The sequence below is a fragment of the Micromesistius poutassou genome, assembly GCF_964030765.1.
Source record: "Micromesistius poutassou genome assembly, chromosome: 22".
NCBI lineage: Eukaryota > Metazoa > Chordata > Actinopteri > Gadiformes > Gadidae > Micromesistius > Micromesistius poutassou.
Window position 1 is genome coordinate 2,511,433 of NC_140292.1, and position 22,181 is coordinate 2,533,613.

General features: G+C 43.9%; 1 protein-coding gene and 27 non-coding genes across 28 annotated transcripts; all 28 read right to left on the reverse strand.

Annotated features, from left to right (window-relative positions):
• Window positions 1–228: 228 nt before the first annotated feature.
• On the reverse strand, window positions 229–300 carry AC3HAE_037987 (transfer RNA tryptophan (anticodon CCA)). The gene has a single exon. It is a non-coding gene; the product is annotated as a tRNA-Trp (tRNA).
• A 361-nt stretch (window positions 301–661) lies between these two features.
• AC3HAE_037988 (transfer RNA tryptophan (anticodon CCA)) lies at window positions 662–733 on the reverse strand. The gene has a single exon. It is a non-coding gene; the product is annotated as a tRNA-Trp (tRNA).
• Window positions 734–1,264: 531 nt separating this feature from the next.
• AC3HAE_037989 (transfer RNA tryptophan (anticodon CCA)) lies at window positions 1,265–1,336 on the reverse strand. The gene has a single exon. It is a non-coding gene; the product is annotated as a tRNA-Trp (tRNA).
• A 361-nt stretch (window positions 1,337–1,697) lies between these two features.
• On the reverse strand, window positions 1,698–1,769 carry AC3HAE_037992 (transfer RNA tryptophan (anticodon CCA)). Its single transcript has one exon. It is a non-coding gene; the product is annotated as a tRNA-Trp (tRNA).
• A 570-nt stretch (window positions 1,770–2,339) lies between these two features.
• On the reverse strand, window positions 2,340–2,411 carry AC3HAE_037993 (transfer RNA tryptophan (anticodon CCA)). The gene has a single exon. It is a non-coding gene; the product is annotated as a tRNA-Trp (tRNA).
• A 361-nt stretch (window positions 2,412–2,772) lies between these two features.
• On the reverse strand, window positions 2,773–2,844 carry AC3HAE_037994 (transfer RNA tryptophan (anticodon CCA)). The gene has a single exon. It is a non-coding gene; the product is annotated as a tRNA-Trp (tRNA).
• A 569-nt stretch (window positions 2,845–3,413) lies between these two features.
• Window positions 3,414–3,485, reverse strand: AC3HAE_037995 (transfer RNA tryptophan (anticodon CCA)). Its single transcript has one exon. It is a non-coding gene; the product is annotated as a tRNA-Trp (tRNA).
• Window positions 3,486–4,054: 569 nt separating this feature from the next.
• Window positions 4,055–4,126, reverse strand: AC3HAE_037996 (transfer RNA tryptophan (anticodon CCA)). Its single transcript has one exon. It is a non-coding gene; the product is annotated as a tRNA-Trp (tRNA).
• A 361-nt stretch (window positions 4,127–4,487) lies between these two features.
• AC3HAE_037997 (transfer RNA tryptophan (anticodon CCA)) lies at window positions 4,488–4,559 on the reverse strand. The gene has a single exon. It is a non-coding gene; the product is annotated as a tRNA-Trp (tRNA).
• A 361-nt stretch (window positions 4,560–4,920) lies between these two features.
• On the reverse strand, window positions 4,921–4,992 carry AC3HAE_037998 (transfer RNA tryptophan (anticodon CCA)). The gene has a single exon. It is a non-coding gene; the product is annotated as a tRNA-Trp (tRNA).
• Window positions 4,993–5,562: 570 nt separating this feature from the next.
• Window positions 5,563–5,634, reverse strand: AC3HAE_037999 (transfer RNA tryptophan (anticodon CCA)). The gene has a single exon. It is a non-coding gene; the product is annotated as a tRNA-Trp (tRNA).
• Window positions 5,635–5,995: 361 nt separating this feature from the next.
• AC3HAE_038000 (transfer RNA tryptophan (anticodon CCA)) lies at window positions 5,996–6,067 on the reverse strand. The gene has a single exon. It is a non-coding gene; the product is annotated as a tRNA-Trp (tRNA).
• A 569-nt stretch (window positions 6,068–6,636) lies between these two features.
• On the reverse strand, window positions 6,637–6,708 carry AC3HAE_038002 (transfer RNA tryptophan (anticodon CCA)). Its single transcript has one exon. It is a non-coding gene; the product is annotated as a tRNA-Trp (tRNA).
• A 361-nt stretch (window positions 6,709–7,069) lies between these two features.
• AC3HAE_038004 (transfer RNA tryptophan (anticodon CCA)) lies at window positions 7,070–7,141 on the reverse strand. Its single transcript has one exon. It is a non-coding gene; the product is annotated as a tRNA-Trp (tRNA).
• A 531-nt stretch (window positions 7,142–7,672) lies between these two features.
• Window positions 7,673–7,744, reverse strand: AC3HAE_038005 (transfer RNA tryptophan (anticodon CCA)). The gene has a single exon. It is a non-coding gene; the product is annotated as a tRNA-Trp (tRNA).
• A 361-nt stretch (window positions 7,745–8,105) lies between these two features.
• Window positions 8,106–8,177, reverse strand: AC3HAE_038006 (transfer RNA tryptophan (anticodon CCA)). Its single transcript has one exon. It is a non-coding gene; the product is annotated as a tRNA-Trp (tRNA).
• Window positions 8,178–8,746: 569 nt separating this feature from the next.
• On the reverse strand, window positions 8,747–8,818 carry AC3HAE_038007 (transfer RNA tryptophan (anticodon CCA)). Its single transcript has one exon. It is a non-coding gene; the product is annotated as a tRNA-Trp (tRNA).
• Window positions 8,819–9,179: 361 nt separating this feature from the next.
• On the reverse strand, window positions 9,180–9,251 carry AC3HAE_038008 (transfer RNA tryptophan (anticodon CCA)). Its single transcript has one exon. It is a non-coding gene; the product is annotated as a tRNA-Trp (tRNA).
• A 569-nt stretch (window positions 9,252–9,820) lies between these two features.
• On the reverse strand, window positions 9,821–9,892 carry AC3HAE_038009 (transfer RNA tryptophan (anticodon CCA)). Its single transcript has one exon. It is a non-coding gene; the product is annotated as a tRNA-Trp (tRNA).
• A 361-nt stretch (window positions 9,893–10,253) lies between these two features.
• AC3HAE_038010 (transfer RNA tryptophan (anticodon CCA)) lies at window positions 10,254–10,325 on the reverse strand. The gene has a single exon. It is a non-coding gene; the product is annotated as a tRNA-Trp (tRNA).
• Window positions 10,326–10,895: 570 nt separating this feature from the next.
• Window positions 10,896–10,967, reverse strand: AC3HAE_038011 (transfer RNA tryptophan (anticodon CCA)). Its single transcript has one exon. It is a non-coding gene; the product is annotated as a tRNA-Trp (tRNA).
• Window positions 10,968–11,328: 361 nt separating this feature from the next.
• AC3HAE_038013 (transfer RNA tryptophan (anticodon CCA)) lies at window positions 11,329–11,400 on the reverse strand. The gene has a single exon. It is a non-coding gene; the product is annotated as a tRNA-Trp (tRNA).
• Window positions 11,401–11,969: 569 nt separating this feature from the next.
• AC3HAE_038014 (transfer RNA tryptophan (anticodon CCA)) lies at window positions 11,970–12,041 on the reverse strand. The gene has a single exon. It is a non-coding gene; the product is annotated as a tRNA-Trp (tRNA).
• Window positions 12,042–12,402: 361 nt separating this feature from the next.
• Window positions 12,403–12,474, reverse strand: AC3HAE_038016 (transfer RNA tryptophan (anticodon CCA)). The gene has a single exon. It is a non-coding gene; the product is annotated as a tRNA-Trp (tRNA).
• Window positions 12,475–13,043: 569 nt separating this feature from the next.
• On the reverse strand, window positions 13,044–13,115 carry AC3HAE_038017 (transfer RNA tryptophan (anticodon CCA)). Its single transcript has one exon. It is a non-coding gene; the product is annotated as a tRNA-Trp (tRNA).
• Window positions 13,116–13,476: 361 nt separating this feature from the next.
• Window positions 13,477–13,548, reverse strand: AC3HAE_038018 (transfer RNA tryptophan (anticodon CCA)). Its single transcript has one exon. It is a non-coding gene; the product is annotated as a tRNA-Trp (tRNA).
• Window positions 13,549–14,079: 531 nt separating this feature from the next.
• On the reverse strand, window positions 14,080–14,151 carry AC3HAE_038019 (transfer RNA tryptophan (anticodon CCA)). The gene has a single exon. It is a non-coding gene; the product is annotated as a tRNA-Trp (tRNA).
• A 1,303-nt stretch (window positions 14,152–15,454) lies between these two features.
• On the reverse strand, window positions 15,455–22,118 carry dclre1c (DNA cross-link repair 1C, PSO2 homolog; the record flags this gene model as incomplete). Its single annotated transcript, XM_084486946.1, has 15 exons — window positions 15,455–17,229; window positions 17,444–17,533; window positions 17,697–17,794; window positions 17,995–18,083; window positions 18,487–18,541; window positions 19,060–19,196; window positions 19,483–19,584; window positions 19,809–19,949; window positions 20,090–20,162; window positions 20,694–20,795; window positions 20,921–20,976; window positions 21,282–21,341; window positions 21,579–21,663; window positions 21,803–21,854; window positions 22,010–22,118. 15 exons carry the CDS (start codon window positions 22,116–22,118, stop codon window positions 16,343–16,345), a joined length of 2,136 nt encoding a protein of 711 aa, XP_084343072.1. The 3' UTR covers window positions 15,455–16,342.
• Between the last annotated feature and the right edge of the window lie 63 nt (window positions 22,119–22,181).

Sequence of the window (22,181 nt, forward strand, 5' to 3'; positions counted from 1 at the left end):
GCACTGGAAGACAGCTGACCTTGACTTGATAAAACACGCAACCTTCTGATCTGGAGTCAGACGCGCTACCATTGTGCCAAAAGTCCTAATGCTCGCTTAAATTTGAGATTGAATGAAGGGCAACAGTTGCTGCTAGTGTTCACCAATAATCAGTGATGATTTCTTTTGATCTGAGGATAAATGCCCAATCTGAAAACATTTTTTGTGAAATTTCAACTGTATGACAGCTGACCCTGACGTGATTTGAACACGCAACCTTCTGATCTGGAGTCAGACGCGCTACCGTTGCGCCACAAGGCCAGTCTGCTGCATATGAATGAGCTTGAATGAACGCCATGAGTTGCAGCTAGTGCGCACCAGAATAGAGATAAAAGGACAGGTTGTCTGAGAAATTACACTGCCTTCGAGAACACATATTTCACCAGAACCAATGTGAATCAGCTGAACTGGATGTGATTCGAACACACCACCTACTGATCTGGAGTTAGAAGGGCTACCTTTGCTCCATCTGATCTGATGCTATGTACATTAATTATTTGAGCATGAATTAAGGGCATTAATGGCAGCAAGTGAGCACCAAAATTCAGTTGTACAGGCATTTGATCCGACGATAATATCCCACTTGGAGAACATCTTTCAGAAATTTCCACTGCATGACAGCTGACCCTGACGTGATTTGAACACGCAACCTTCTGATCTGGAGTCAGACGCGCTACCGTTGCCCCACAAGGCCTGTCAGGAGCATGAGAATGAGCTTGAATGAACGGCATCAGTTGCAGCTAGTGCGCACCAGAATAGAGATTAAAAGGACATTTTGTCTGAGAATTTATACAGCTTTTGAGAAACCGTTTGTCACAAGAACTAGTGTAAATCAGCTTACCTTGACACGCTACTGTTCCGCCACATGGTCTATTTTTCCGATTTATTTGAGCTTGAATTAAGGGCATCAGTGGCAACTAGTGAGCACCAACGATTTGTAGTACTGTCATTTGATCTGAGAATAATATCCCATTTGGAGAAACCTCTGGTGAAATTTGCACTGGAAGACAGCTGACCTTGACTTGATAAAACACGCAACCTTCTGATCTGGAGTCAGACGCGCTACCATTGTGCCAAAAGTCCTAATGCTCGCTTAAATTTGAGATTGAATGAAGGGCAACAGTTGCTGCTAGTGTTCACCAATAATCAGTGATGATTTCTTTTGATCTGAGGATAAATGCCCAATCTGAAAACATTTTTTGTGAAATTTCAACTGTATGACAGCTGACCCTGACGTGATTTGAACACGCAACCTTCTGATCTGGAGTCAGACGCGCTACCGTTGCGCCACAAGGCCAGTCGTCTGCATATGAATGAGCTTGAATGAACGCCATGAGTTGCAGCTAGTGCGCACCAGAATAGAGATAAAAGGACAGGTTGTCTGAGAAATTACACTGCCTTCGAGAACACATATTTCACCAGAACCAATGTGAATCAGCTGAACTGGATGTGATTCGAACACACCACCTACTGATCTGGAGTTAGAAGGGCTACCGTTGCTCCATCTGATCTGATACTATGTACATTAATTATTTGAGCATGAATTAAGGGCATTAATGGCAGCAAGTGAGCACCAAAATTCTGTTGTACAGGCATTTGATCCGACGATAATATCCCACTTAGAGAACATCTTTCAGAAATTTACACTGCATGACAGCTGACCCTGACGTGATTTGAACACGCAACCTTCTGATCTGGAGTCAGACGCGCTACCGTTGCGCCACAAGGCCTGTCGGGTAACATGAGAATGAGCTTGAATGAACGCCATCAGTTGCAGCTAGTGCGCACCAGAATAGAGATTAAAAGGACATTTTGTCTGAGAATTTATACAGCTTTTGAGAAACCGTTTGTCACAAGAACTAGTGTAAATCAGCTTACCTTGACATGATTTGAAGCCGCAAGCTTCCCAGTTGGAGTCAGACACGCTACTGTTCCGCCACATGGTCTATTTTTCCGATTTATTTGAGCTTGAATTAAGGGCATCAGTGGCAACTAGTGAGCACCAACGATTTGTAGTACTGTCATTTGATCTGAGAATAATATCCCATTTGGAGAAACCTCTGGTGAAATTTGCACTGGAAGACAGCTGACCTTGACTTGATAAAACACGCAACCTTCTGATCTGGAGTCAGACGCGCTACCATTGTGCCAAAAGTCCTAATGCTCGCTTAAATTTGAGATTGAATGAAGGGCAACAGTTGCTGCTAGTGTTCACCAATAATCAGTGATGATTTCTTTTGATCTGAGGATAAATGCCCAATCTGAAAACATTTTTTGTGAAATTTCAACTGTATGACAGCTGACCCTGACGTGATTTGAACACGCAACCTTCTGATCTGGAGTCAGACGCGCTACCGTTGCGCCACAAGGCCAGTCTGCTGCATATGAATGAGCTTGAATGAACGCCATGAGTTGCAGCTAGTGCGCACCAGAATAGAGATAAAAGGACAGGTTGTCTGAGAAATTACACTGCCTTCGAGAACACATATTTCACCAGAACCAATGTGAATCAGCTGAACTGGATGTGATTCGAACACACCACCTACTGATCTGGAGTTAGAAGGGCTACCTTTGCTCCATCTGATCTGATGCTACGTACATTAATTATTTGAGCATGAATTAAGGGCATTAATGGCAGCAAGTGAGCACCAAAATTCAGTTGTACAGGCATTTGATCCGACGATAATATCCCACTTGGAGAACATCTTTCAGAAATTTGCACTGCATGACAGCTGACCCTGACGTGATTTGAACACACAACCTTCTGATCTGGAGTCAGACGCACTACCGTTGCGCCACAAGGCCTGCAGGGAGCATGAGAATGAGCTTGAATGAACGCCATCAGTTGCAGCTAGTGCGCATCAGAATAGAGATTAAAAGGACATTTTGTCTGAGAATTTATACAGCTTTTGAGAAACCGTTTGTCACAAGAACTAGTGTAAATCAGCTTACCTTGACATGATTTGAAGCCGCAAGCTTCCCAGTTGGAGTCAGACACGCTACTGTTCCGCCACATGGTCTATTTTTCAGATTTATTTGAGCTTGAATTAAGGGCATCTGTGGCAACTAGTGAGCACCAACGATTTGTAGTACTGTCATTTGATCTGAGAATAATATCCCATTTGGAGAAACCTCTCGTGAAATTTGCACTGGAAGACAGCTGACCTTGACTTGATAAAACACGCAACCTTCTGATCTGGAGTCAGACGCGCTACCATTGTGCCAAAAGTCCTAATGCTCGCTTAAATTTGAGATTGAATGACGGGCAACAGTTGCTGCTAGTGTTCACCAATAATTAGTGATGATTTCTTTTGATCTGAGGATAAATGGCCAATCTGAAAACATTTTTTGTGAAATTTCAACTGTATGACACCTGACCCTGACGTGATTTGAACACGCAACCTTCTGATCTGGAGTCAGACGCGCTACCGTTGCGCCACAAGGCCAGTCGGCTGCATATGAATGAGCTTGAATGAACGGCATCAGTTGCAGCTAGTGCGCACCAGAATAGAGATTAAAAGGACATTTTGTCTGAGAATTTATACAGCTTTTGAGAAACCGTTTGTCACAAGAACTAGTGTAAATCAGCTTACCTTGACATGATTTGAAGCCGCAAGCTTCCCAGTTGGAGTCAGACACGCTACTGTTCCGCCACATGGTCTATTTTTCAGATTTATTTGAGCTTGAATTAAGGGCATCAGTGGCAACTAGTGAGCACCAACGATTTGTAGTACTGTCATTTGATCTGAGAATAATATCCCATTTGGAGAAACCTCTCGTGAAATTTGCACTGGAAGACAGCTGACCTTGACTTGATAAAACACGCAACCTTCTGATCTGGAGTCAGACGCGCTACCATTGTGCCAAAAGTCCTAATGCTAGCTTAAATTTGAGATTGAATGAAGGGCAACAGTTGCTGCTAGTGTTCACCAATAATCAGTGATGATTTCTTTTGATCTGAGGATAAATGCCCAATCTGAAAAAAAATGTTGTGAAATTTCAACTGTATGACAGCTGACCCTGACGTGATTTGAACACGCAACCTTCTGATCTGGAGTCAGACGCGCTACCGTTTCGCCACAAGGCCAGTCGGCTGAATATGAATGAGCTTGAATGAACGCCATGAGTTGCAGCTAGTGCGCACCAGAATAGAGATAAAAGGACAGGTTGTCTGAGAAATTACACTGCCTTCGAGAACACATATTTCACCAGAACCAATGTGAATCAGCTGAACTGGATGTGATTCGAACACACCACCTACTGATCTGGAGTTAGAAGGGCTACCTTTGCTCCATCTGATCTGATGCTATGTACATTAATTATTTGAGCATGAATTAAGGGCATTAATGGCAGCAAGTGAGCACCAAAATTCAGTTGTACAGGCATTTGATCCGACGATAATATCCCACTTGGAGAACATCTTTCAGAAATTTGCACTGCATGACAGCTGACCCTGACGTGATTTGAACACGCAACCTTCTGATCTGGAGTCAGACGCGCTACCGTTGCGCCACAAGGCCTGTCGGGAGCAAAAGAATGAGCTTGAATGAACGCCATGAGTTGCAGCTAGTGCGCACCAGAATAGAGATAAAAGGACAGGTTGTCTGAGAAAGTACACTGCCTTCGAGAACACATATTTCACCAGAACCAATGTGAATCAGCTGAACTGGATGTGATTCGAACACACCACCTACTGATCTGGAGTTAGAAGGGCTACCTTTGCTCCATCTGATCTGATGCTACGTACATTAATTATTTGAGCATGAATTAAGGGCATTAATGGCAGCAAGTGAGCACCAAAATTCAGTTGTACAGGCATTTGATCCGACGATAATATCCCACTTGGAGAACATCTTTCAGAAATTTGCACTGCATGACAGCTGACCCTGACGTGATTTGAACACACAACCTTCTGATCTGGAGTCAGACGCGCTACCGTTGCTCCACAAGGCCTGTCGGGTAACATGAGAATGAGCTTGAATGAACGCCATCAGTTGCAGCTAATGCGCACCAGAATAGAGATTAAAAGGACATTTTGTCTGAGAATTTATACAGCTTTTGAGTAACCGTTTGTCACAAGAACTAGTGTAAATCAGCTTACCTTGACATGATTTGAAGCCGCAAGCTTCCCAGTTGGAGTCAGACACGCTACTGTTCCGCCACATGGTCTATTTTTCAGATTTATTTGAGCTTGAATTAAGGGCATCAGTGGCAACTAGTGAGCACCAACGATTTGTAGTACTGTCATTTGATCTGAGAATAATATCCCATTTGGAGAAACCTCTCGTGAAATTTGCACTGGAAGACAGCTGACCTTGACTTGATAAAACACGCAACCTTCTGATCTGGAGTCAGACGCGCTACCATTGTGCCAAAAGTCCTAATGCTCGCTTAAATTTGAGATTGAATGAAGGGCAACAGTTGCTGCTAGTGTTCACCAATAATCAGTGATGATTTCTTTTGATCTGAGGATAAATGCCCAATCTGAAAACATTTTTTGTGAAATTTCAACTGTATGACAGCTGACCCTGACGTGATTTGAACACGCAACCTTCTGATCTGGAGTCAGACGCGCTACCGTTGCGCCACAAGGCCAGTCGACTACATATGAATGAGCTTGAATGAACGCCATGAGTTGCAGCTAGTGCGCAACAGAATAGAGATAAAAGGACAGGTTGTCTGAGAAATGACACTGCCTTCGAGAACACATATTTCACCAGAACCAATGTGAATCAGCTGAACTGGATGTGATTCGAACACACCACCTACTGATCTGGAGTTAGAAGGGCTACCTCTGCTCCATCTGATCTGATGCTACGTACATTAATTATTTGAGCATGAATTAAGGGCATTAATGGCAGCAAGTGAGCACCAAAATTCAGTTGTACAGGCATTTGATCCGACGATAATATCCCACTTGGAGAACATCTTTCAGAAATTTGCACTGCATGACAGCTGACCCTGACGTGATTTGAACACGCAACCTTCTGATCTGGAGTCAGACGCGCTACCGTTGCGCCACAAGGCCTGTCAGGAGCATGAGAATGAGCTTGAATGAACGGCATCAGTTGCAGCTAGTGCGCACCAGAATAGAGATTAAAAGGACATTTTGTCTGAGAATTTATACAGCTTTTGAGAAACCGTTTGTCACAAGAACTAGTGTAAATCAGCTTACCTTGACATGATTTGAAGCCGCAAGCTTCCCAGTTGGAGTCAGACACGCTACTGTTCCGCCACATGGTCTATTTTTCAGATTTATTTGAGCTTGAATTAAGGGCATCAGTGGCAACTAGTGAGCACCAACGATTTGTAGTACTGTCATTTGATCTGAGAATAATATCCCATTTGGAGAAACCTCTCGTGAAATTTGCACTGGAAGACAGCTGACCTTGACTTGATAAAACACGCAACCTTCTGATCTGGAGTCAGACGCGCTACCATTGTGCCAAAAGTCCTAATGCTCGCTTAAATTTGAGATTGAATGAAGGGCAACAGTTGCTGCTAGTGTTCACCAATAATCAGTGATGATTTCTTTTGATCTGAGGATAAATGCCCAATCTGAAAACATTTTTTGTGAAATTTCAACTGTATGACAGCTGACACTGACGTGATTTGAACACGCAACCTTCTGATCTGGAGTCAGACGCGCTACCGTTTCGCCACAAGGCCAGTCGGCTGCATATGAATGAGCTTGAATGAACGCCATGAGTTGCAGCTAGTGCGCACCAGAATAGAGATAAAAGGACAGGTTGTCTGAGAAATTACACTGCCTTCGAGAACACATATTTCACCAGAACCAATGTGAATCAGCTGAACTGGATGTGATTCGAACACACCACCTACTGATCTGGAGTTAGAAGGGCTACCTTTGCTCCATCTGATCTGATGCTATGTACATTAATTATTTGAGCATGAATTAAGGGCATTAATGGCAGCAAGTGAGCACCAAAATTCAGTTGTACAGGCATTTGATCCGACGATAATATCCCACTTGGAGAACATCTTTCAGAAATTTCCACTGCATGACAGCTGACCCTGACGTGATTTGAACACGCAACCTTCTGATCTGGAGTCAGACGCGCTACCGTTGCCCCACAAGGCCTGTCAGGAGCATGAGAATGAGCTTGAATGAACGGCATCAGTTGCAGCTAGTGCGCACCAGAATAGAGATTAAAAGGACATTTTGTCTGAGAATTTATACAGCTTTTGAGAAACCGTTTGTCACAAGAACTAGTGTAAATCAGCTTACCTTGACACGCTACTGTTCCGCCACATGGTCTATTTTTCAGATTTATTTGAGCTTGAATTAAGGGCATCAGTGGCAACTAGTGAGCACCAACGATTTGTAGTACTGTCATTTGATCTGAGAATAATATCCCATTTGGAGAAACCTCTCGTGAAATTTGCACTGGAAGACAGCTGACCTTGACTTGATAAAACACGCAACCTTCTGATCTGGAGTCAGACGCGCTACCATTGTGCCAAAAGTCCTAATGCTCGCTTAAATTTGAGATTGAATGAAGGGCAACTGTTGCTGCTAGTGTTCACCAATAATCAGTGATGATTTCTTTTGATCTGAGGATAAATGCCCAATCTGAAAACATTTTTTGTGAAATTTCAACTGTATGACAGCTGACCCTGACGTGATTTGAACACGCAACCTTCTGATCTGGAGTCAGACGCGCTACCGTTGCGCCACAAGGCCAGTCGTCTGCATATGAATGAGCTTGAATGAACGCCATGAGTTGCAGCTAGTGCGCACCAGAATAGAGATAAAAGGACAGGTTGTCTGAGAAATTACACTGCCTTCGAGAACACATTTTTCACCAGAACCAATGTGAATCAGCTGAACTGGATGTGATTCGAACACACCACCTACTGATCTGGAGTTAGAAGGGCTACCTTTGCTCCATCTGATCTGATGCTACGTAAATTAATTATTTGAGCATGAATTAAGGGCATTAATGGCAGCAAGTGAGCACCAAAATTCAGTTGTACAGGCATTTGATCCGACGATAATATCCCACTTGGAGAACATCTTTCAGAAATTTGCACTGCATGACAGCTGACCCTGACGTGATTTGAACACGCAACCTTCTGATCTGGAGTCAGACGCGCTACCGTTGCGCCACAAGGCCAGTCGGCTGCATATGAATGAGCTTGAATGAACGGCATCAGTTGCAGCTAGTGCGCACCAGAATAGAGATTAAAAGGACATTTTGTCTGAGAATTTATACAGCTTTTGAGAAACCGTTTGTCACAAGAACTAGTGTAAATCAGCTTACCTTGACATGATTTGAAGCCGCAAGCTTCCCAGTTGGAGTCAGACACGCTACTGTTCCGCCACATGGTCTATTTTTCAGATTTATTTGAGCTTGAATTAAGGGCATCAGTGGCAACTAGTGAGCACCAACGATTTGTAGTACTGTCATTTGATCTGAGAATAATATCCCATTTGGAGAAACCTCTGGTGAAATTTGCACAGGAAGACAGCTGACCTTGACTTGATAAAACACGCAACCTTCTGATCTGGAGTCAGACGCGCTACCATTGTGCCAAAAGTCCTAATGCTCGCTTAAATTTGAGATTGAATGAAGTGCAACAGTTGCTGCTAGTGTTCACCAATAATCAGTGATGATTTCTTTTGATCTGAGGATAAATGCCCAATCTGAAAACATTTTTTGTGAAAGTTCAACTGTATGACAGCTGACCCTGACGTGATTTGAACACGCAACCTTCTGATCTGGAGTCAGACGCGCTACCGTTGCACCACAAGGCCAGTCGTCTGCATATGAATGAGCTTGAATGAACGCCATGAGTTGCAGCTAGTGCGCACCAGAATAGAGATAAAAGGACAGGTTGTCTGAGAAATGACACTACCTTCGAGAACACATATTTCACCAGAACCAATGTGAATCAGCTGAACTGGATGTGATTCGAACACACCACCTACTGATCTGGAGTTAGAAGGGCTACCTCTGCTCCATCTGATCTGATGCTACGTACATTAATTATTTGAGCATGAATTAAGGGCATTAATGGCAGCAAGTGAGCACCAAAATTCAGTTGTACAGGCATTTGATCCGACGATAATATCCCACTTGGAGAACATCTTTCAGAAATTTGCACTGCATGACAGCTGACCCTGACGTGATTTGAACACGCAACCTTCTGATCTGGAGTCAGACGCGCTACCGTTGCACCACAAGGCCTGTCAGGAGCATGAGAATGAGCTTGAATGAACGGCATCAGTTGCAGCTAGTGCGCACCAGAATAGAGATTAAAAGGACATTTTGTCTGAGAATTTATACAGCTTTTGAGAAACCGTTTGTCACAAGAACTAGTGTAAATCAGCTTACCTTGACATGATTTGAAGCCGCAAGCTTCCCAGTTGGAGTCAGACACGCTACTGTTCCGCCACATGGTCTATTTTTCAGATTTATTTGAGCTTGAATTAAGGGCATCAGTGGCAACTAGTGAGCACCAACGATTTGTAGTACTGTCATTTGATCTGAGAATAATATCCCATTTGGAGAAACCTCTGGTGAAATTTGCACTGGAAGACAGCTGACCTTGACTTGATAAAACACGCAACCTTCTGATCTGGAGTCAGACGCGCTACCATTGTGCCAAAAGTCCTAATGCTCGCTTAAATTTGAGATTGAATGAAGGGCAACAGTTGCTGCTAGTGTTCACCAATAATCAGTGATGATTTCTTTTGATCTGAGGATAAATGCCCAATCTGAAAACATTTGTTGTGAAATTTCAACTGTATGACAGCTGACCCTGACGTGATTTGAACACGCAACCTTCTGATCTGGAGTCAGACGCGCTACCGTTGCGCCACAAGGCCAGTCGGCTGCATATGAATGAGCTTGAATGAACGCCATGAGTTGCAGCTAGTGCGCACCAGAATAGAGATAAAAGGACAGGTTGTCTGAGAAATTACACTGCCTTCGAGAACACATATTTCACCAGAACCAATGTGAATCAGCTGAACTGGATGTGATTCGAACACACCACCTACTGATCTGGAGTTAGAAGGGCTACCGTTGCTCCATCTGATCTGATACTATGTACATTAATTATTTGAGCATGAATTAAGGGCATTAATGGCAGCAAGTGAGCACCAAAATTCAGTTGTACAGGCATTTGATCCGACGATAATATCCCACTTGGAGAACATCTTTCAGAAATTTGCACTGCATGACAGCTGACCCTGACGTGATTTGAACACGCAACCTTCTGATCTGGAGTCAGACGCGCTACCGTTGCGCCACAAGGCCTGTCGGGTAACATGAGAATGAGCTTGAATGAACGCCATCAGTTGCAGCTAGTGCGCACCAGAATAGAGATTAAAAGGACATTTTGTCTGAGAATTTATACAGCTTTTGAGAAACCGTTTGTCACAAGAACTAGTGTAAATCAGCTTACCTTGACATGATTTGAAGCCGCAAGCTTCCCAGTTGGAGTCAGACACGCTACTGTTCCGCCACATGGTCTATTTTTCAGATTTATTTGAGCTTGAATTAAGGGCATCAGTGGCAACTAGTGAGCACCAACGATTTGTAGTACTGTCATTTGATCTGAGAATAATATCCCATTTGGAGAAACCTCTCGTGAAATTTGCACTGGAAGACAGCTGACCTTGACTTGATAAAACACGCAACCTTCTGATCTGGAGTCAGACGCGCTACCATTGTGCCAAAAGTCCTAATGCTCGCTTAAATTTGAGATTGAATGAAGGGCAACAGTTGCTGCTAGTGTTCACCAATAATCAGTGATGATTTCTTTTGATCTGAGGATAAATGCCCAATCTGAAAACATTTTTTGTGAAATTTCAACTGTATGACAGCTGACCCTGACGTGATTTGAACACGCAACCTTCTGATCTGGAGTCAGACGCGCTACCGTTGCGCCACAAGGCCAGTCTGCTGCATATGAATGAGCTTGAATGAACGCCATGAGTTGCAGCTAGTGCGCACCAGAATAGAGATAAAAGGCCAGGTTGTCTGAGAAATTACACTGCCTTCGAGAACACATATTTCACCAGAACCAATGTGAATCAGCTGAACTGGATGTGATTCGAACACACCACCTACTGATCTGGAGTTAGAAGGGCTACCTTTGCTCCATCTGATCTGATGCTATGTACATTAATTATTTGAGCATGAATTAAGGGCATTAATGGCAGCAAGTGAGCACCAAAATTCAGTTGTACAGGCATTTGATCCGACGATAATATCCCACTTGGAGAACATCTTTCAGAAATTTGCACTGCATGACAGCTGACCCTGACGTGATTTGAACACGCAACCTTCTGATCTGGAGTCAGACGCGCTACCGTTGCGCCACAAGGCCTGTCAGGAGCATGAGAATGAGCTTGAATGAACGGCATCAGTTGCAGCTAGTGCGCACCAGAATAGAGATTAAAAGGACATTTTGTCTGAGAATTTATACAGCTTTTGAGAAACCGTTTGTCACAAGAACTAGTGTAAATCAGCTTACCTTGACATGATTTGAAGCCGCAAGCTTCCCAGTTGGAGTCAGACACGCTACTGTTCCGCCACATGGTCTATTTTTCAGATTTATTTGAGCTTGAATTAAGGGCATCAGTGGCAACTAGTGAGCACCAACGATTTGTAGTACTGTCATTTGATCTGAGAATAATATCCCATTTGGAGAAACCTCTCGTGAAATTTGCACTGGAAGACAGCTGACCTTGACTTGATAAAACACGCAACCTTCTGATCTGGAGTCAGACGCGCTACCATTGTGCCAAAAGTCCTAATGCTCGCTTAAATTTGAGATTGAATGAAGGGCAACAGTTGCTGCTAGTGTTCACCAATAATCAGTGATGATTTCTTTTGATCTGAGGATAAATGCCCAATCTGAAAACATTTGTTGTGAAATTTCAACTGTATGACAGCTGACCCTGACGTGATTTGAACACGCAACCTTCTGATCTGGAGTCAGACGCGCTACCGTTGCGCCACAAGGCCAGTCGTCTGCATATGAATGAGCTTGAATGAACGCCATGAGTTGCAGCTAGTGCGCACCAGAATAGAGATAAAAGGACAGGTTGTCTGAGAAATTACACTGCCTTCGAGAACACATTTTTCACCAGAACCAATGTGAATCAGCTGAACTGGATGTGATTCGAACACACCACCTACTGATCTGGAGTTAGAAGGGCTACCTTTGCTCCATCTGATCTGATGCTACGTAAATTAATTATTTGAGCATGAATTAAGGGCATTAATGGCAGCAAGTGAGCACTAAAATTCAGTTGTACAGGCATTTGATCCGACGATAATATCCCACTTGGAGAACATCTTTCAGAAATTTGCACTCCATGACAGCTGACCCTGACGTGATTTGAACACGCAACCTTCTGATCTGGAGTCAGACGCGCTACCGTTGCGCCACAAGGCCAGTCGGCTGCATATGAATGAGCTTGAATGAACGGCATCAGTTGCAGCTAGTGCGCACCAGAATAGAGATTAAAAGGACATTTTGTCTGAGAATTTATACAGCTTTTGAGAAACCGTTTGTCACAAGAACTAGTGTAAATCAGCTTACCTTGACATGATTTGAAGCCGCAAGCTTCCCAGTTGGAGTCAGACACGCTACTGTTCCGCCACATGGTCTATTTTTCAGATTTATTTGAGCTTGAATTAAGGGCATCAGTGGCAACTAGTGAGCACCAACGATTTGTAGTACTGTCATTTGATCTGAGAATAATATCCCATTTGGAGAAACCTCTGGTGAAATTTGCACTGGAAGACAGCTGACCTTGACTTGATAAAACACGCAACCTTCTGATCTGGAGTCAGACGCGCTACCATTGTGCCAAAAGTCCTAATGCTCGCTTAAATTTGAGATTGAATGAAGGGCAACAGTTGCTGCTAGTGTTCACCAATAATCAGTGATGATTTCTTTTGATCTGAGGATAAATGCCCAATCTGAAAACATTTGTTGTGAAATTTCAACTGTATGACAGCTGACCCTGACGCGATTTGAACACGCAACCTTCTGATCTGGAGTCAGACGCGCTACCGTTGCGCCACAAGGCCAGTCGACTGCATATGAATGAGCTTGAATGAACGCCATGAGTTGCAGCTAGTGCGCACCAGAATAGAGATAAAAGGACAGGTTGTCTGAGAAATGACACTGCCTTCGAGAACACATATTTCACCAGAACCAATGTGAATCAGCTGAACTGGATGTGATTCGAACACACCACCTACTGATCTGGAGTTAGAAGGGCTACCTCTGCTCCATCTGATCTGATGCTACGTACATTAATTATTTGAGCATGAATTAAGGGCATTAATGGCAGCAAGTGAGCACCAAAATTCAGTTGTACAGGCATTTGATCCGACGATAATATCCCACTTGGAGAACATCTTTCAGAAATTTGCACTGCATGACAGCTGACCCTGACGTGATTTGAACACGCAACCTTCTGATCTGGAGTCAGACGCGCTACCGTTGCGCCACAAGGCCTGTCAGGAGCATGAGAATGAGCTTGAATGAACGGCATCAGTTGCAGCTAGTGCGCACCAGAATAGAGATTAAAAGGACATTTTGTCTGAGAATTTATACAGCTTTTGAGAAACCGTTTGTCACAAGAACTAGTGTAAATCAGCTTACCTTGACACGCTACTGTTCCGCCACATGGTCTATTTTTCAGATTTATTTGAGCTTGAATTAAGGGCATCAGTGGCAACTAGTGAGCACCAACGATTTGTAGTACTGTCATTTGATCTGAGAATAATATCCCATTTGGAGAAACCTCTGGTGAAATTTGCACTGGAAGACAGCTGACCTTGACTTGATAAAACACGCAACCTTCTGATCTGGAGTCAGACGCGCTACCATTGTGCCAAAAGTCCTAATGCTCGCTTAAATTTGAGATTGAATGAAGGGCAACAGTTGCTGCTAGTGTTCACCAATAATCAGTGATGCTTTCTTTTGATCTGAGGATAAATGCCCAATCTGAAAACATTTTTTGTGAAATTTCAACTGTATGACAGCTGACCCTGACGTGATTTGATCACGCAACCTTCAGATCTGGAGTCAGACGCGCTACCGTTGCGCCACAAGGCCAGTCGGCTGCATGTGAATGAGCTTGAATGAATGGCATAAGTTGCAGCTAGTGCGCACCAGTATAGAGATAAAAGGATTGGTTGTCTGAGAAATGACACTGCCTTCAAGAAACCGTATTTCACCAGAACCAATGTGAATCAGCTGAACTGGATGTGATTCGAACACACCACATTCTGATCTGGAGTCAGATGCTCTACCGTTGCATCATCTGATCTTATTTTATATAGATTAATTATTTGAGCATAAATTAAGGGCATTAATGGCAGCAAGTTAGCACCAAATTTCAGAAGTACTGTCATTTGATCTGTTGGAGAACATCTTTCAGAAATTTGCACTGGATGACAGCTGACCCTGACGTGATTTGAACACGCAACTTTCTGATCTGGAGTCAGACGCGCTACCGTTGCGCCAAAAGTCCTAATGCTCGCATATATTTGAGATTGAATGAAGGGCAAGAGTTGCAGCTAGTGAGCGCCAATAGTCGGTGATGATTTCTTTTGATCTGAGGATAAATGCCCAATTGGAAAACATTTTTTGTGAAAGTTCCACTTCATGACAGCTGACCCTGACGTGATTTGAACTGGTACCGCACTAGTTGCAGCTAGTGCGGACCAGAATAGAGATAAAAGGTCAGGTTGTCTGAGAAATGACATAGCCTTTGAGAAACTGTATGTCACAAGAACCGATCTAAATAGGCTGACCTTGACGTGCCTTGAACACGCACCCTTCCGATCTCAGAGTCAGACACGTTACCATTACACCACAAGATCTATTTATCTAAAGTATTTGACTTTGAACTAAGGGCATCAGTGGCAACTAATGAGCACCAAAGATTTATAGTTAATCTGAGTGTAATATCCCATTTGGAGAAACTTTGTTTCTCCAAAGTTTGTCACAACAACCAGTGTAAATCAGATGACCTCAAGGTGATTTGAACACACCTTCTGATCTGGGGTCAAACGCACTACCGTTATCTTTTTATAGAACTCAAATCAACCGCAGCTATTACCACTAAGGGAGCATGAGATTGGAGTAAAAAAAAGCAATTTCTTCAGTCGATTATGAATGCCTGATTGGAGGAATGCCTGTTAGAAATGTGATTTGAACACACACTCTTCTTATCTCGAGTTAAACACGATGTCAGACAAGATCATGAGTTAGTTAGAGGGAATGAATGTAGTTTAATGTGATCTGATCTTGACATGACTTGAATAAGTTAGACTAACCATATTATGAACAAAAAAATAAGGAAAAACCTATAAAACATTCACATAACTTAAAAAATTGATCGGTCAGACAATGCCACCCTTCAAAAACACATGCACACAAAGTAACAACCAAATGAACAGCAATTGGAGGTCTAAATCCTAACTGTCATTTTGAGGTGGCAGGGAGCGCGGTGGAACAAGCAGGTGCACCAACACTACAGATTGCAGGGAGCCATTTAGATGCAGACACAACAGGATGTTAAGCTGCATTTGCTTTCAGGCTCAGAGATCAACGGCAGTGAAAATCAATAGCTCCAAAGAAGGAACACTAAATTGGTGTTCAAAATCGATGGTTCGACAGATTCAACATTTGTCCTGGAACCATATAATAAAGTGCTGCATACAAAATAATACATTGACACACCCACAATAATCCTGGGGTTTGAAAAGGGTCAACAATTGTGGCAACAACTGTGAATGTATGTGTGCATGTGTGTCTTATTAAGTGTAACATGAACATGGGATGGGACCCTTTGATCCTCAGTGTGCATGCGTGTGCGTTTCTCATTTTGGACCCAACCAGACACCATACAATATGGAGGTTTAATACTGAGGTCTAACACTGTTGAGGTATAGCTCCACAGATGACAACATTCTTGTAATCACAATGCAGTAAGAGAGTTTTTCCACACAGGGGAGTTAAACGCATGAGGGTTTCCAGTTAGTTTCCAGTTATTTTGGGACAGGGGGGCAGACGTGAAAGTAGCAGATGAAGAAGTCCTCATTTTTTGACGTTTGAATGAGCTATTCAGAAACTTCTAAGCTTATAAAATGTCTAAGCTTATAAAATCATATAAACTGGACTTGTTAAAAATAAAATAAAAGCCATAACGTCTCCTTTCCAAACTTGAGCCACGCGTTCCCGTCGCGGTGACACCATTGCAAAATGAGAAAGTTCAAACACTCCCAAATGAAACGCCAAATCACGTGGAACCCTGACTTCCTTTCCTGAAGACGGCCACTTCCTCCCCGGAGGCCAATATCCTGTACAGCGATGAGAGCTCTTCCTGTTTAGGCGCTTGGGACTCTGGCGTGCACGGGATGTCAAAATCCGACGATGTTTGCGAGTCTGGCAAGTCCGCCCGCTCCCCCGTCTGGACACTCCTGCTGTCTCCCATCTCCCTCTGAGGCCCGCAATTGGTCGATGGAGGCACTTCTGCCCTGCCCTCCTCCTCCTCCTGCTGCTGCTGCTGCTGTGGCTTGGGTAGGAGGATCAAGGTGTCAGGCAAAGACGACGGCCCACGGTCTGGGTCTGGTCCGACGGGATTGGTTGGTGACTTGGGGCGGCGAGTGAGGCCTTGGGGAATCACGGCTCTTCTTCCTTCGCCGTTGAAGGCTTCGTCGGCGCTGTCGGCGTCACTGAAGAGCTCCGGGGTCTGCGAGCCGGTCAGCCTGGAGGGGGAGGAGCTCCGAGCCGAGCAGCAGGACTGGGAGAGGCTGGTGAGGCTGCCCTGGCTGTCGGGCAGCGCGTCTGCCGTGAAAAAGTCTTCCCACTTCGGACGCGGAGGGTCCGCGGCTCGGTCCGCACCCCCGACTCCGCCCTTCCCCTCCACGGCGACCGTTTCCTGCCTTTCATCTTCCACCTCCTCGCCCGCCTCCTTTCTGGACTCTTCTTTTAAGGCGGAGCCAGTCACAGTCTCCCCGGTGTCCCCCGTCTCCTCTTCCTCCTCCTCCTCGCCGTCCTCTTCGTCGTTCGACTCGGTGCAGTCTATGTAGCGGAGCGTGGAGAGGGAGGCCGTGGCGGCATGGTCGTTCAGAGGGAACGGTTCCTCTTCTGCAGGGATGTCCCCCAAAGTGCTCCCCTCCTTCACTGGAATAGTAGTGAATAACAAGCAGGTCATTAAAAACCAGAGCACTGCCAACTTAAATCTAAATGCAGACAATGTTCTCAAGGGCCCACATTTTTATTTTTAACAAAGGAGAATTGACTATACAATACATTAAAGAATAGATAAATAAAATAATCACCCCCCCCCAAAAAAAAAGAACTCAAGGTAGTAGTTAAAAATAAAAAGGTCACTCACCATGGTCTTTCTCTTCCTGGTTCAGTGCCATCTTCTTCCTCATTGGTGCTAAATTCGGACCCTCAAACAGCCCGTCTCCGCTGTCAGAATCTACACGTCACACAAAAATGTTGATACCAAAAATTCAACAAAGAGCTAATTCGGGAGGGCAAAATAATAACCCACCACTGAATTTGTGACAATGGATGCGTACGGTTTTAGGATGTAGGTGTGTGTGTGTGTGTGTGTGTGTGTGTGTGTGAGCGAGTCTCACCGTACGCAGGTCTCTCTGCCCGGGTGCGTTTCAGCTCTCCTAGGGGTCTATATAAGAAGGCTGCTTGCGACGCCGGGTTCCTGCACAGCGGCCTCAGCCTGGACCCCAGGGAATACATGTCGCTTTGTTCATTTATCCACCATTTGGAAATGCTTATCAGAGAAAATGTATCTGAGCGCATCAGGTCAAAGAGAATATACATAATATTGAATACATTCAATTACTTATTTGGAATACAAACGTCTGGAAAAAATGTATAATTTTTTTTGTACGTTTTGTAATAGAAAACAGAACTCACAACTCTGTGACTTCTACTAGGGTGAGTCCGAGGGGGATCACACTGGGGTAGATGTTGATTGGCTGAAGGTAAGTCAGGAAGTCCTTGAGCTGCGTGATGGAGAGACTAGTCTTTACACTGCACTTGAACAGAGTAAAACGTGATACATTTATTGAGATGTCGATCCTGGGTCTTAAAGTGACAGTGGTGTAGTGCAGGTTAGTTCATATGAACAAATGACTTGGCTTATACTTGCTGAGTCACCATCTCTAGTGGCCACTTATGTACTGGGAATAGTCTATGGGAGTGTATAAAGTGTACGTAATTCCTGTTATTTTGAATAAAGCAATACAAGCAGTAAAGGTAATCTTGAAATAGGATCCTACATATTATTGAAAATCTGAAGTCACAACGGTTATTCGCCAAAGACAACTGCTCTGAACACGGCGTTTTTACATCTTGTACACTAGGTCAATAGTAGTAATATAAAATATGTTAACATCGTTACAGTACCTCAGAGTAGGACGAGTGGAAGCTGAAGCAAGCTCTGTAGGAACTGACTCCCGTTCTGGAAAACAACATACCAACATTGGTATTTCCTCAAATATTACTGTCCATTTGAGTAGGACATTTGAACAAATACGTTGGCTGCAGTCAAAACCCAAAATAACAAATACTGTAACAAAGTATATATTTTATGTGTCCATTTGTGTGCATACTGGTAAATCAGCTCTATACATCTTCTTGCAGGCAGTTATGATCTATGGCTCTGTGTTAGCTTGTTCTTTAACTTTTTCTTTGTGTTGGTCCCTTTTTCTTTGCGTTGGTCCACATGTAGTGTCTTGGTTAAATGGTCATTTGTTGTGTTGTTAAGTTGAATTCCTGAGCAGGTAGCAGCCTGGAATATGAATGCCAGCGTGGAAAAACTAGTTGCCAACTCCCATCAATTTACCTGTGTGTCCATTTTAGTTCTGGGTTGTGTTATTTTGTAATTGATAAATGTACTAGCATCTCGCAAGCTGAGATGGCAGAGGTCGGTCCTAACAGGAGAGAGAGAACGTGTGGGACTCCAAAGGGATCTCTTACTTGACGACAACGCTGCTCTTCCTGCTCCTCTCTCCGAACCACATGGTGGACGGTTTGATGCTGATGATGCGAAGCGGTGTGCCGTCAGGGGCAACCGATCCGCACGGCAACCGGTTGCCACGCAGAAAGTCTTCCATCTGAATGTACACGCAGACACGTACACACATATAGAGTTTGTTTACAGTTGAATGAATGTGAGATAAACCCAACTTTAATGTGGAAAGAGCATTTACAAAATCCAATTCCAAAGGGAACTAAGATTTAAAGGTGCGAGCTAGTCACTTCAGGCTAAACTGACTGGACAAACTATATGGAGTGAGTAGTGAGGCTGCTTCAGTGATCTCAATAGACCAATGGTTCTATCTAACAGGTGTGTGTGCATGTATGTGCGTGCGTGCGTGTGTGTGTGTCATGCTGAGAGACCAGAGGGAAACGGCAGGCGTGGATCTGCACTCTTTGGTCCGTTGTCAGATGGCTCAGAATCTCAGGCATCTTCTTAAACATCTCCAGACTGTTCACGTGGATCTGGCGGGCGGGCGGGCGGACACACACACACACACACACACACACACACACACACACACACACACACACACACACACACACACACACACACACACACACACACACACACACACACACACACACACACATCAATTTGTGCATGTTTAAACTCATACATGTCCGAAGGTAGACGTGTATTGTGAAAGTGTGTGTAAGTGTGTAATAAATGTGTGTTTGTCCGTTACCTGAGTATTGAACTCCTCTCCCAGGTTGGTAAACAGGTATTCGTATCCGTAGGCAGCTTTACAGTTGAGCCACACAACGTGGTAGGCACTCTGGCTGATCCAGTTACTGACCAGTTCTCGTATCCCACTCAAACAGGCCTCCTATTTCCCACAAAGATGAGATAAGTCCATTTCCAGTACAGATTAAAACCCTACCAAACATCTCAGCACAAATTTGATGACTCAGTAATTTCGTTCATCATTGTCTTCATCATTTATGTGTATACTACCACTTCACCTACCCGACTAGGAATCTGGTAGAAGCGGGGGTCATAAAAGGTGGTGTCCAGATATACACTCTGGATGTCTTTCACCCTGCGTCCATACAGGAGCAGTATATGAAACACAGAGAATAATGTATTGGGTTGCTTATGTAATAAGCAAATGCAAAATAACAGTATAAAAACACCTTCACAGGCAAACATCCCAAACAGCAGTAGAGAGCTACAGACTGAAAATGGAATTAGGCAGTTTAAATAAATATAAAAATAGATTTAACGAGTCACTGAGCTGGGTTGGAATTGAATGGATAGCGTGTGCTTTAGATACTGGCACCTGCAAAATCTGTATAAAAAATATTTGATGAGTGCATGCTGTGCAATTAATCAAATTTTAATCGTGAAAAAAGTTGAGAAAAGTTAAACTTTTCAGGCAGCGACAGATCCGTCAGCCAATCAGATCGCGTCCCCGATACGTCAGACACGCCCTCCGTCATCCGTTGATGGACGTGTACAGTGTGAACATGGCGTAACTGCATCCGCAGGATACGCTCTGCGTCTGACAAGGGAGTGTTTGTCAAAGGGGTGCGAGCCTCTGTGATAGCAGTCAGCTGACTGTGGGTCCTACCTGGTCCCAGAGTGCAGCAGCTCGATGCGAGAGGCGTCCCCCTCGGCCAGCCGGAAGTCTCCCGTGTACAAGACGTTCCCCCTGGACCCTTCCAGCAGAAACCTATACCGACCGAAGAAACACACGTCACGGGTCAGCATTGAGTCGGACGCCCACACTGTGCTGTACTGCACCGTGAGTCAGGAGTCTAACTTTGAGACTTGGAGATGTTGGAACGCTGATCTCACATGACAGAGCCGGGACAGTGGCCGGCGGTCAGGAGCGTCACCAGGAGGTCTTCCTTCTGGGAAGCGCAGACAAGGAGGACGAACACCCAACAAAACACAGATAAACAGACTGAAGCTTAACCTCAGACTCAGATGCTTGGAGGAGAATTGTCACATTTAGCTTTAATTTTCTACGATAAAGGAGAGTCAATTTGTGTATGTAAGGAAAAATTGCAGGCTGTTTTCTTTTCGAAAGCGCAACATATGATTCCCATTTGCTTTGTGAAAAACCATATTCCTGATATTATTCATAGAAAGCTGTTTTCGTTCATTCGTACAAACATACATTCAATGTGTGAGTAAACTCTCTTGTTTTTTTTACCTCTCCTGATGCTTCATCCACCAGGTAGATCTGTGTGGGGCTGTCCAGCTCCAAGGGAACCTACCACACAACACAGCTTGGCGTCAAAAACAGAGAAGATGATGTCTTTAATATTAAAGTTATGATTGACATGCCCAAAACAAACTCTAAATTCCTATACACACAGGACATATACATAATAAAAAAGGACATATGTGTCTCTGAAGTTATTGTCTTATTTCCCGTTTCTTATTCAACTATGGCATCTAACATGGAGGGCAAAAACAAGTGTGTGGCAGTGTGTTGGTGCTTGCTTACAATGTGCTCTTCCCAGAAGGCATATTTGGGATTGCTCAACAGAAGTTCTTTGGTAACAAATGAACAGTAGAGTTTGACAGTTCGACTGGAAGAGAAAACAAGGCATGTTAACAGCTCACACACAGTGGCTGTTAAGATTTCAAGAGAACAACAAGCATTTCTAAACCAAAGTCAATTATAGGAAATAACATGGATACAGGCTGTTGTTTTTCCTCTCCCCTCACCTGAATTTAAGTTTCCTTTTTAAGAATGGCCCTTTAAGTCCTCTCATGTGATCTAATGGGGAACATAACACAGCACAATAAAGAGACATTAACAATTAGGCAACAATTAGTCTATTTCGATTAAAAAAAAAAAAAGGTTGCATGGGTACTTCATTACATTTGTCATCTGCGTGTTTGTTTCGCTGTCATGCTTAAAGAACCTCTCACCTTTGTGACAATGAGAGAGGAAATATGCCCGTGCATATAAATTATCCTTGTCGAAGCGGTCGAGCGAAATGGTTGGATACTCCTTCATCCGACCTGCAAAAGAGCTCATGATTCTGACAATGTCTGTACGTGTATGTTTTCATCAGTAGTCTTATCAGACGATGAGACGCTT